This window comes from Mastigoproctus giganteus, chromosome 3 (assembly GCF_048544385.1).
Source record: "Mastigoproctus giganteus isolate SK-2022 chromosome 3, ASM4854438v1, whole genome shotgun sequence".
Lineage (NCBI taxonomy): Eukaryota > Metazoa > Arthropoda > Arachnida > Uropygi > Thelyphonidae > Mastigoproctus > Mastigoproctus giganteus.
Window position 1 is genome coordinate 249,436,003 of NC_143577.1, and position 12,401 is coordinate 249,448,403.

The following is a 12,401-nucleotide window of genomic DNA, read 5'->3' on the forward strand; positions in this document are numbered from 1 at the left end:
CTTTTCTGCATTAAGCTTGTTGATCCATTCAGTTTTTCAGCATGATTATATCCCTCCACCTTAATTTGGGTCTTCCGAAGCCTCTTGCCTTTTGGTTTCAGTCCTTTTTTTATCTATTTATATTTTTTATTTATTATTTTTTTTTTTTTAACTAATCTTATGTTTTTCATTCAGTTGATAAATTCATTCCTTTTTTTTTTTTTAATCTAATTGTTCATGGGTTCAATTTCACTTTCATCTCTTATTGCAGAGCTCCTAATGTTGACCTTTAATGGTTTTTGTATAATCTTGTATAGAATTGCATTTCTGAGGTTTCATTTATTTTCCAAGTGTGTTTTTTTTTTTTTTTTTTTTTTTGCAACTGCTTTCTATATTCATGTTTTTGTTTCTTTTCTTAGGTTCTTATTGTTCCAAACAGTGCTATCTAAGCATCCAGCTATTTTATTGGGATTATTTTCCTAGTTTGTGACTTCATTTATACTTGCATGTACACCAATGCTAGGAGTATAGTTAATAAATTTGGTGAATTTGACTTGCTAATCAAGACATGAAAGATGGATATTGTTGGGATATCAGAGATGTGGTGTCACAAAGATATAAGCAGTGCCAAATTGGAATTTGGGTAATACAATGTGTACAGGAAGGATGGAGGGGTTATGCTGTTAGTTAAGAAACACAAAATCTAAAGAAGTGCATCCAGTTGACATAGATCGACAGTGTAATGTGGAGTCAGTTTGGTGTGATATAAGCACTGGAAAAACAAAAATGAGTAGGAGTGTGTTATATGTCTAACGAGTACAACGAACAATTGTTCAGAGAAATAGTGGGCCAGTAAATCAGAATGTCTTATGGGGGATATTAACTTTTTTCATATTTTTATATTGACTGAAACTTGTGGGTTGGTCACTTGCACACTAGCATGACTTGTGAATTTATTGGATGACTGTTTTCTGCAGCAGCATGTTTGAGAGGCAACCAGAGAGAGAGAGAGAGAGAGAGAGAGAGAGACACGAATTAGAAGATAAAGGAACCACTAGGTGGCAGTGATCATAGTGTACTGATGTAGGATTTACTTAAAGATATAACTGCCATCAGGGGGTAAAGGGAAGGGTTTTGTTTCATAGATGTAACTACATTGGTCTCAGTTTTTAAATTCTATACAGTGGGATCAACTGATGATGTTACCAACAGAAAATTCTCAATGGGAATCATTCAAGGAATTAATCTTGGAAGCTACTAGGCTTTTAATACAGAAATACTGTTCAAGGTTTAGGCCTAATTGGATGTCAGATGAACTAATGAGACTCATTGTAGAGAAGAAAAATGTATGGGATGCATATATATATGTTATCAGGCAACACAGAGCCTGTGGTAGATATAAGCTAGGCGGTAATCAAGTCACAAAGGAGGTCAGGCAAGTGAAAGCAGATTTAGAGAAATCCCTGGCAAAGGATGATAAGAAAAACAGCAAGGACTTCTTTACTTATATAAATTCTAGAAGGAAGGGAATGAATCGGGTTGGTCGACTTGATATCGATGGTTCAACTGTTGATGATCCTACTCAGATAGCAACAAACTGAATGAGAATTTTGCATCTACATTCACACATGAGGAATTCTGTATGGCAGTGGAGGATGGAAGCTTATTAAACTCTAACAGAGAGCTTAATGATTTTGTAATAACTGAGCAAAGTGGGGGAGAAATTCTTGAAGTTAAACATAAGAAAGGCACCTGAAGTGGATGGGATCTATCCAGTTATATTAGAGGTGGCGGCAAAGGAAGTAATCAAACACTTAACTATAATTATGAGAGCATCCTTCAACTTGGGGAAAGTCCCCATGGACTGTAGATGTGAAAATGTATCTCCAATTCACAAAGAGGAATCAAAGGGTGACACGAGTAATTACAGACCTGTTAGTTTAACTTCTGTTTCATGTAAAATAATGGAGTCACTGGTTAAAGAAAGTATTACAAGATCATCAAGACAAGGCTGCAGTAATAATTCAGACAGTTTGTTAAGGGAAAATCTTGTGTGACAAATTTGATTGGATACTATGATGTGGTTAAAAAGGTACTGGATGCAAAAAATAATTTTGATATCATATACTTCCGTAGCCGAGTGGTCAGGAGCGGGAGTGCAGTAGCACACGGTCTTTGAGTAGACCAGGGTTCAAGCCCCTGACTGCTGAATACAGTCGATCTGCCAACCCGCACTAGACCAGCGTGGCAGGTTATGGTCCATTTCCCTCAGCATGAATTGTTGAGAAGACTTCCATCTTGCAGTGGGTTGATAATGGCTGCAGTTTACCTTTTACTTGGATTTCAGGAAAACTTTTGATACTGTCACACATGGTAGACTATTGTACAAATTGGAGAAGTATTAAGGATAAGTTGATAAAAGGGTGATTGATTGGGAGAAGACAGTGGTAATCAATGGATGCTGATTTTCGTGGACTTAATGTTATTAGTGGAGTCCCCCAGGATTCGGCCCACTGTTGTCTTGTATATTTATCAATGATATTGATGAAGGTATATCAGGCTTAATGTCCAACTTTGCAGCCAATACAAAAGTTGGCATGGTTGTTAATGGCAGTATGCTACTGCAACAGAATCTAGAAAAGTTGAGCAGATCAGCTGAAATGTGGCAACTGAAGTTTAACATTGACAAATGCAAAATACTGCATATGGGTAGAAGTTAACCCCAGAGAAATGTATCAACTGTGACACTTAGGGTGGTAGAGAATGAAAAAGACCTGGGAGTAATTGTGCAGTCAGATATGAAGCGCAGTGCAGGCAGACTGCCAGAGCAGGTCATGGGGTTATTGTCAATGATATACAGGAATTTTGCTAGTAGGGAAAAAGTGATTATCCCTTTGTATAAGCCAATCTTTAGGCCAAGTTAGTTCTGTGTTATAGGTCTGGAGGCCTCATTTTAGGAAGGATGTCGAGTTGCTTGAGCATGTACAGAGAAGGGCAACAAGATTTGTGAGGGGGAACGAAGGGGTTCTCTTACCAAGAAAGGCTTAAGTTCTACAAATTGCAGTATCTAGTAACTAGGCACCTAAGAGGTGATATGATTGAGTTGTATAAAGCCTTGAATGGGTTGAGCAGGCTCAATTCTGATGGGATTCTTCCTCTTACTCAGATTACGAACTTGAGGGGCATAAATTCAAATTAAGGGAAGACAGTTGTAGAATAGATGTGCAGAAATTTGCCTTTAGCCAGTGACTGCTTGATTGCTGGAACAAACTTCCATCTGTTATTGTGGAAGTTGATAGCTTTAATAAATTCAAGGAGAAACTGGACAAATGTTTAGGTGGAATGGATATATGAAATGTTTTTTTTGGGGGGGGGGGCGCTGTGCTACATAAGCTTGTTTTTATGTATCATATGCCTACACTACTACTTACACTGTTCTGTTGTTGCCATTAATTTCTATGCCCAAATATTTAAATTTAATTACCTGTTCATTTGTTTACACTTTCTAATTCCAGTTTTACCAGTTGGTACAAGGATAAGAAACCAGATCCTTAGAAATAAATTATTTACTGAAATTTAATATTTACTCAATATTGAGTATTGCAGCTCTGATTCATACTATCTAATTCATTTTTTAAACTCTTATTGACTATTTCATTCACTTCTGTCTCTCCAGGTAATCTATCAATACACACAATTATGGGGGATTTTTTGAATGGCTTGGTGCAAAATTACATTAAATCAACACTAAGATACTCGGCCCAAAGTTACCATATTTCTTTTCTAAAATATTGCCTTCAAAACAACATCATTCCGAAGTTTGCCAGGGTTCATTTAAATCAAAAAATTTCAGGCATAAAGCAACTAACTCTGGCCACATCGCGTAATATTGTTAAGCTTGCCTTAAAATCTCGCTATTCGAATAAACAAAAATACCTTTCCCAAGTTAGGAAGCTTCGTGATAAATTAAATTATCTACATCCGAATGGTTGGTCTGTATTGAAGACCTCCATAGATTTGCGACGGGAAGCACAGGCCTCAGATACAAAAAAAAAACACACGTTCATGTGAATTCTAACACATTGTTGCGTGCTTGCGACCAAGTACATACGAGTTGGGTGATAACCTCCCCACAGACACACAACGTACTACCACAGCTAGTTCACGAACACCCCCTCACCCAGTATTCAACAAACCGACATATCAACAGGTTACAAATCTTTCCTCGTGTACGCTATCGCAGGACCAGATTTCACTTTTATCCAAAGGACTAAATTATAATTTACCACCTCGAAAACTACCTAAAAAAAACAATGCGTAATTGATATTGAATTTGGACTTCGTAATTTTCCACAAAAAGATTTATTTATTCAACATGTTAACCAAGTAGTGAATAACATAAAAGAAACGCAACTTCCTAAATTGAATACACATGACAGTTCAGCTTTACGAGAACGTTCGGGAAATAAGGACATATTATACAGAGGGCAGATAAAGGAGATACAGTGGTTAATACTAGATAAACCTGATTATATTAATAAGTTAGATTCAGTTGTTTCAGATACCTCCACTTATCTTGAAGTAGACCCGGCACTATTTACCAGTTTGGTCAATCAATACAATAAAACGTTAACCACGTATAGAAAAAACAACTACATTACTATGGCCCAGTTAAAGGAATTGAATATCCTGAAAAAGGCCTCTGAGGTTGGGCAAATTCATATCTTAGCAATAAATAAACTCATACACCAACCATAAGAATGAGTATTTTACTGTAACTGAAAATTTACAAATTAAAATAAATAAAATTACTACACTATGTATTTACAAAAACTGATATTATAATAAATTAAATTATGTACGTTGTGAAAACATTAAAACTGTAATAAAATCCTTGCAATAAAATATACTAAAATAAACCGATTAAAAACAATAAGAAACCTGGAGCTTTCGGAAGCACCGACTTCCTTCCAAGTACATACATAACTAGGCACCTAAGAGGTGATATGATTACTGCTGAGGAAGGAAGCCAATGCTTCCGAAAGCTCCAGGTTTCTTATCGTTTTTATCACTTTTAATCCAGTTTATTTTAGTATATTTTATTGCAAGGATTTTATTACAGTTAATGTTTTCACAATGTACATAATTTAATTTATTATAATATCAGTTTTTGTAAATACATAGTGTAGTAATTTTATTTATTTTAATTTGTAAATTTTCAGTTACAGTAAAATACTTATTCTTATGGTTGGTGTATGAGTTTATTTATTGCTAAGATATAAAGGAATTGAAGGCCAGAACATACAATATCCCTGCACTTTTCAGTCAGGTAAAATTACACAAGACTGGATTTCCTGTTCGACCTATTGTTTCCTACAAGAACTCAGCATTTTCATCCTTAGCCACACATGTATATAGCATTATAAAACCCTTTAGACAGGTAATACAATTTGGGATTAAGAACTACGATACATTATTTAATAATCTTAAAGACTGTAGACTTGGTGACAATGACAATTTATTCTCACTAGATGTTACTTCGTTATATACGAATGTAAACGTTGAATACACATTAGATATTATTTGGGATATGTTAAATAAAAACTCTATACCGATTAATTATACAAAGCTACCTATTAAGGAAAATTTTCACTTAAACTGTTAGTTTAGGCCAACTATATCACCTTTCGAGACAAGGTGTACAAACAAATTTTTGGATTGCCAATGGGTTTGAGCAGCCTGAGTAGCTTAATGTCAGAGATCTATCTCTCAATGATTGAGCATATGCATTTGACACCTTTTCGACCCTGTATCACATACCTTGGGAGGTATTTAGACAATGTTCTAGTTATTACTGATAGTAGTACGGTAAACCCCCACTATTCGTGGGGGTTACGTTCCTGAGAAATGCCCCGAAAACGCAAATACTGAGTTATGGCTTCCATAGTAATAAAGGGGTTCCATTCCAAAGTATGAAATATATAAGAAAAACTAGTCTAAAATTTTGTCTATGTATGTATTATATGTACCTTCATAATATGACTATGTACGTAGACAGTACATAGTGAAATGCAAGCATATGGTATCGAAATGAAAATAAGAGACAATTTAATATTAAATATAATATTTATTAGAAATTTCAAACCAGCGCCTTTGTTAGCTAAAAAACTTATCCCGCCAGTGCTATCGCCAGTTTCGCTAAAGTGTTGATAAAGGAGTTTTGCCTTTTCACGAATGATGAGTGAACTTAATGGAATTTTATTTTGAGTTCGGTCTTCTATCCACAGATTTAAAGCTTTTCCATTTTTTCTAATTTAACATCACGAGTTAGAGCAAATTTTTGAAGCAATCAGCGCGTTTTCACGGACACTACGGCGGATTTTATCTTCCGATTTCTTGATTGATCGTACCGTTGACTCATTGATTTTATAATGTTTTGCCACTGAGGAGACACTTTCACCATTAGAAATTTTGTCTAATAACTCAATTTTATTTGCTAATGTCATTACCTTTGATCTTTTCACATTTCCCTTGTTATTCGTAGCCATATTTTTGTACGGGTTAGAAAGAACTTGTCCACAATAAAGGCACTTCCTTCCATTAACACACTCGAAAAAGTCTGTTTTACACGGCAAAACGGTAGATTTATCACTTTTGTAAGCATATCAATTTATAAATTGAATAAATTTATAAGCATATAAATTAAAAGCAAACAACAAAACCTTCCATGACAAGTGCATAACACATACTGAACAAGGATTAGCGAGAAACATCCACGCTCGTGATTTTGGGACCCCTCTCCCCCCACCTGCTGAACGCTGTTTTGACTGGGAAAGATAATTTTAGTCACGCCCATGTTTTTTTTTTTTTATGGTGGAAAATGTTCACGGTGCTTTAAAATTCACATTTTTTTCAGGTTTCATTTTATATTAAATCAGCAACCGCGAATACGTGATACCGCAAATAGCAGGGGTTTACTGTACTATCCAAGACATTTTACATTCGTTTAATAATATTCATTCTAGACTCAAGTTGGAAAGGGAGGATACGGATATCATTAAACTTTCTAAATTTCACACTTACTCGGGACTTGAATAAAATCCAATTTAGCATCTATCGAAAACCTACAAACACCGGTATGCTTCTACATTATAATAGCTATCACCCGTTCACCTACAAAAGATCGATTATCTTTAATCAATTTCTAAATGCCTATAAATATTCAATGACTGAATCTGCTTTGGGCTCAGAAATACAAATATTAACTAGCAGGTTCTTAAACAGGGGTTAACCCCTTGCCACAATAAACCGAATTAGGGTACAGGCTAAGGATAGGATACAAAATGCTACACCAACCAACCAACAATAGTAATATCAAAAAATACTTTATTTCTGTCCCATATGTTGAACAGTGGCACAAACAGCTTAATAGATTCTTTAAAGATACCGAATTTAAAATTGTGGCCAGGCCAATACGGAAATTACACGCTATACTGAACAATCACTCGGTTCTTTCAGCGTTAGCAACACAAATTAATGATCTGGTATACATTTCTTGCGTTGATTGCAACTTGTCTTACCAAGGTTCGGCGTGATTTTCTCTGAATATTCGTGTAAGTCAACATGAAGCCTCAGTTCGTGCTTCTCGTTTAGAAGCGTCAGAATTAGCCTTTCATGCCATTAACGAAAAACATACTTTTTTATTTAACGAGGCCAAAATACTTAATGTTCAACATAATTATGCGTGACTATTAATTGCAGAAACCGTAGAAATTAAATTGCACGAGAATTCTGTTAATGTTCAGCAAGCCGACCGGGCTAGCCGAGTGGGTAAAGTACCTGCCCGGCAACCCAAAGGTCGCGGGTTCGATTCCCGCCTCGGGCTTGGATCAAAGTACTGCAAAAACCTTGGGAGGTGCAATATGGCCACAGAAGCCGATGCGCCAAGAACTACCAAATCAAAAAAAAAAAAAAAAAAAAAAATGTTCAGCAACCATATTTGATCTCCGATGTGTGGACCTGCATGCGCGAAGACAAATAATCACTATTTAAGTTTCAGGTTTAACCCTATTCGGTAATTTTTATTCCTGTGATCACGACATACGGTCAAAGCGTTGTCAGCTTCAGGAAGGAAAATCGTTTTGAATATTTTCTTTAGATTCTTTTTAATTGTGTTAAATTGGTTTTTAATTATTTATTTTTTACTCTAATGTAAGTTTTTTTTTTTTTTTCCGTTTTAATTTCTGGAGAGTATCATACGGAAGTGTTCTACGTACTATATTGAGGTAAACTCCTCTTATTATTTTACAAATATTAATATCAGCATAGAATGTATTGAGTATTGCAGCTCTGATTCATACTATAAAATTTTTATGTACAGTCTTATACATTTAAATTATAACAGAAATCATACACACAGTGCACAAAACAACAGGTGACTTTCCATGCAAAATAAAATATGAAATTTCTGGATAATAACCTCCTACTTTTTGCATTCTCTGTTACTTCAGTGTTATAATCTATATTACTGTATAGTTTAAAACTATCTAAATTAATCATGCCTACTGTAGAGTACCCTCAAAGTGAGGTCAAAACATAATTCATATTTATTACAGAGAAATCTTTAATTATATTGTTCCTGCATCATGATGCCCTTTAGCCAGTATATCTAATTAAGCAAATGTACTGAGAATGGCATTACTGGTGAATGATTATTACAGATATAATTTTAACAATTGCAATTTTGTTCAATCTATTGATGACTTTAAAAATAAATGAGCCCTTTGTGTAAAGTCAATATCAATAACAGCTGTTCCTGTAGAAAAAAAATTATAAAGGGGCAAAGTATCATATTACATTAACATGCGAGAATATTATTTGTGGTGCTTCATATGCTTTTCATATTTTAGTTTTCATCTTGTTTCTAATCCACTGTCATCTTTTTGCTGAAGATTATAGGAAGAGTGCAAGCAGATCCTGACTTTCTTCCAAGAAGTAGAGATTTCGGTCTTAACACAAAAGTATTTGAAGAAAAATTTTGCATTGATTGCCCTGAGCCATTATTTTATAAGATTGCTTTTACGTGCTGTGATGTGGATCCAGAGAAACGGTAAGTTCCTGAATGAATTATTGAAATGCTGTACTTGTTTTGTTTCTTCGATTCATTGGTACCTTGTGTTTGTTAGGTCTCCAGTGAGTGACATCCTTCTTTCTATAAATTTTTTTAGAAGATTCTATGCTGACCAGGCCAGCTGGGTGGGTAAAGTGCCTGCCTGGCAACCCAAAGGTCGTGGGTTCGAATCCCGCCTCAGACTTGGATCAAAGTACTGCAAAAACCTTGGGAGGTGCATTATGGCCACAGAAGCCGATGCACCAACAACTACAAAAAAAAAAAAAAAAATCTATATTCCCGGCAAGAAAATATATGGATTTTTCATTAGTGCAGTAACACGTTTGAGTGGAATGTGGTTCAAGCCTATGTGACAGCTGAATATGGCTAAAGATTGCATTCATTTTCAGAATGATTAATTGTCAATTCTTCTGCCATAATGGTCATGTCATAGTATAAACAAAACATTCTTCAAAATCAACAGAGTAGGGTAAAATATATGTGAAGTATAATTGAACATTCCAAATATAGCAATTACCTGAAAATCTGTTCCAAATCCACCTAAACATTGCCTCATTCAGAGGCAACCTCTGGTCAGCAGTAAGTCCCTCCTGCATACAGAAAGGATGTTGCAAAATGAAAGTCTTCCCTTAGTGGCACCAAAAGGGTGGCACTAGATGTCAACTCTGTCGGCCTAATTCAGATTCATCTCAGATTTTCCCATTTTATTGGCAGTGACCCCGACATTACTCTATAATTAAAGTTTAACCTTTGTTTGCTCTTTATTCATTTCCCTTATTATCAGAGTATGTTGTGCCATTGCCTGCCTATTGTACATTGCTTCACATCCTTTCACTTAACTTATGAACAGTTATCTACATATCCTTGATCATATTTCACCATCAAACTGAGACTCATTTGAACCCTTAAGGAAATTGCAAGTGTGACCACAACCGATATCACTAATCAATTAATATTAAAAGTTCCCTTCAGTGACATTAGCACGAATCGGTTGTACCTTCTCTATTGAACTGATTCCATCCCTGCGAAATTCCTTCCTTCCTCTAAGTTTGGCCATTCTGATTAAAAGGGGGGGAAATTGCCTTGCAAAGTCCCTCAAGCCTAGTATTAATCACCACTATTGTGTCTGGATAGTGTTGCAAATGCAACTACATTGAGCCGTACCCATTTGTATAACTAAAACCCCATTAGTCAAATAACTAAAATTAATGATGAATTATTGATCACTTTAGTTATAATGCTGTAACATGCCATTTATGTTTAATTATATGCACTTAGTTTGAATGCATTTTTTTATTCATTTTTATAGTATGCCATTAAGATCCAACATGATTGACCACAGTGCATGCTGATCAATCCTGCCATTAGTAAATAAATTGATCATGCAGTGAAGTGTCAAGTTTGTTATGAAGATACTAGAACAGTTACTATTCCAAATGGAATGCCTACAATTTATTTTTTTTTATAAAAAAAAAAAGTGCAGCTGTTAATATTGATTAAATTTATTTAGTTTGAAGTGATACAATTTAATATTAAAGTTTCATATATTTCTAGTTTTTATTTCATATATTTCTATATTTTATTTTCAAGTCCTCCTTTTGATCTCCTTGAAATCTGGCTTAAAGGAATGGTTATTCACACAGCAGTAGGATCTCCACTTCCAGATAATCTAGTCACAGAGATCTCAAGCTATCATGGAGAAAATTCCTCTTCAGCTTTTTCATCAGCTGAGCATGGTGTTTTACAACCATTATTACGCACTATTAGCGAGCAAGGGGCTCTCTCGCCACCTTCACCAAGCCTAGTTTCATCTGTGTTTTACAGTCCTCTCTCAACATAAACTGGTAAGATTTTCTTAGCTTGACATCGTTTAGAAAAATCTACACACAACTTCCTAACAAGATATATGAACCACAACTCTATTTACATTGACATAGTGCAAAGAAAATATTCAAGTTAAGAAACTGAATAACATAATTGTAACAACTTAATGCATTACCTACCCTAAGAATAGTCAATTGCAAAACTCCTTATATTGTGAAGGGTAGGCAAAAAATGATGCAAGTCTGTCTTCCAGAAAGTGCAAAAATTGTGGCTTTGTAGTAGTAACTATCAAAATCACAGGGTTGCCCCAGGCTAGAAATCCAGAATTGGTTAGAAAGCCTTGGAAGATTGGGAGCGTGCCCTTCCAAAAGTATAACTAAAGCAGAAAGGGAATGCTATAAGAGAGGGAATCGAGAGTTTTATAAGGTTGTGTACTGTCAAATTGCTGATCTACTACTGAGCAGTTACAGGATCTTTTAACCTAGACCAGGATCAACCCACATCTGCTCAAACAATGCAGAAGAAGCTGAAATTTAGGACTTGCTCATTGTCATCCTATCTGTATTTTACCACTTGCTTTAGCCAAAAATTTTAAACAAAGACTATTTTCAGTTGATGCAATTGTACTTCAGAGAATTGTAAACCAGCATCTGGAAAAAGTAGGTGAACTGATTGGTCAGCTACCCTGAGTCTGGATCTTGTGGAGAAAGGCAGGCTTCATGAGGCTATTTGTCCTCAGGCATGTGTTGATTCATGGTGCCATTTTGATGAATCCTGATTGCCATTTCATATAAATAGTAGGAATAACATTTGCTGCCTTTACAACACTAGAAGTGATGTGCCATCGTGCGTATGAGTTCCAAAGGCACCAAGCACTGTGCTGTAATAAATATCAGTGATCATTCTTAAGCAATCAATAAATGAGTGCTGTAAAAGTAAAGGCACATGAAATTAACAACTACTTGGAATTGGCATACTGAACTCTTTGCAGCAATGTTTTTTTTTTTGTTTATAGACTTGTCACACACTTATTTATTCTTTGCTTGGGTTGATGTAGTTCATGTACATGAATAAACTTTTTTTATAAAATTAAGATTTGTTCTGATTTATAGCTTAGCACAAAAGTAAGCATTTGCTTTTAGTATGAATTCCAAACTCTTACTTCCCAACCATTATTTACAAATTTTTGGAATGCTGATGTTTTCCAATATTCTGAAATTACAGCACTTTGGATGCACTCTCTCAAATATAGGTGGAAATGAATGTGTTAATTGATCATATCACCTAGCTTTACAACTTACAGGAAGCAGAATAGTTGTGTGAGGAATGTTCTCATGCCATTTGATTGGCTCTAATGATATACCTAAAAGCATTAAAATGCTACTTTATATTTAAGAAATTTACTGAATAATGTGCTTCCACAATTCTCATAGCAAAGAATTGTGGCAGAAGTAATGGCTATCAAGAA

At 35.1% G+C, this 12,401-nt stretch overlaps 1 protein-coding gene across 1 annotated transcript in view; it reads left to right on the forward strand.

Moving 5' to 3' along the window:
• The window catches only part of LOC150089019 (LIM domain kinase 1-like), a gene marked incomplete at its 3' end in the record, with an annotated part of 140,339 nt that extends 129,480 nt beyond the window's left edge, over positions 1-10,859 (forward strand). Inside the window, exons 12-13 of the mRNA XM_090370381.1 lie at positions 8,931-9,088; positions 10,700-10,859. Of these exons, the coding sequence (XP_090226507.1) occupies positions 8,931-9,088; positions 10,700-10,859 (318 nt within the window). The remainder of the gene's footprint in view (positions 1-8,930; positions 9,089-10,699) is intronic.
• Positions 10,860-12,401: the final 1,542 nt, after the last annotated feature.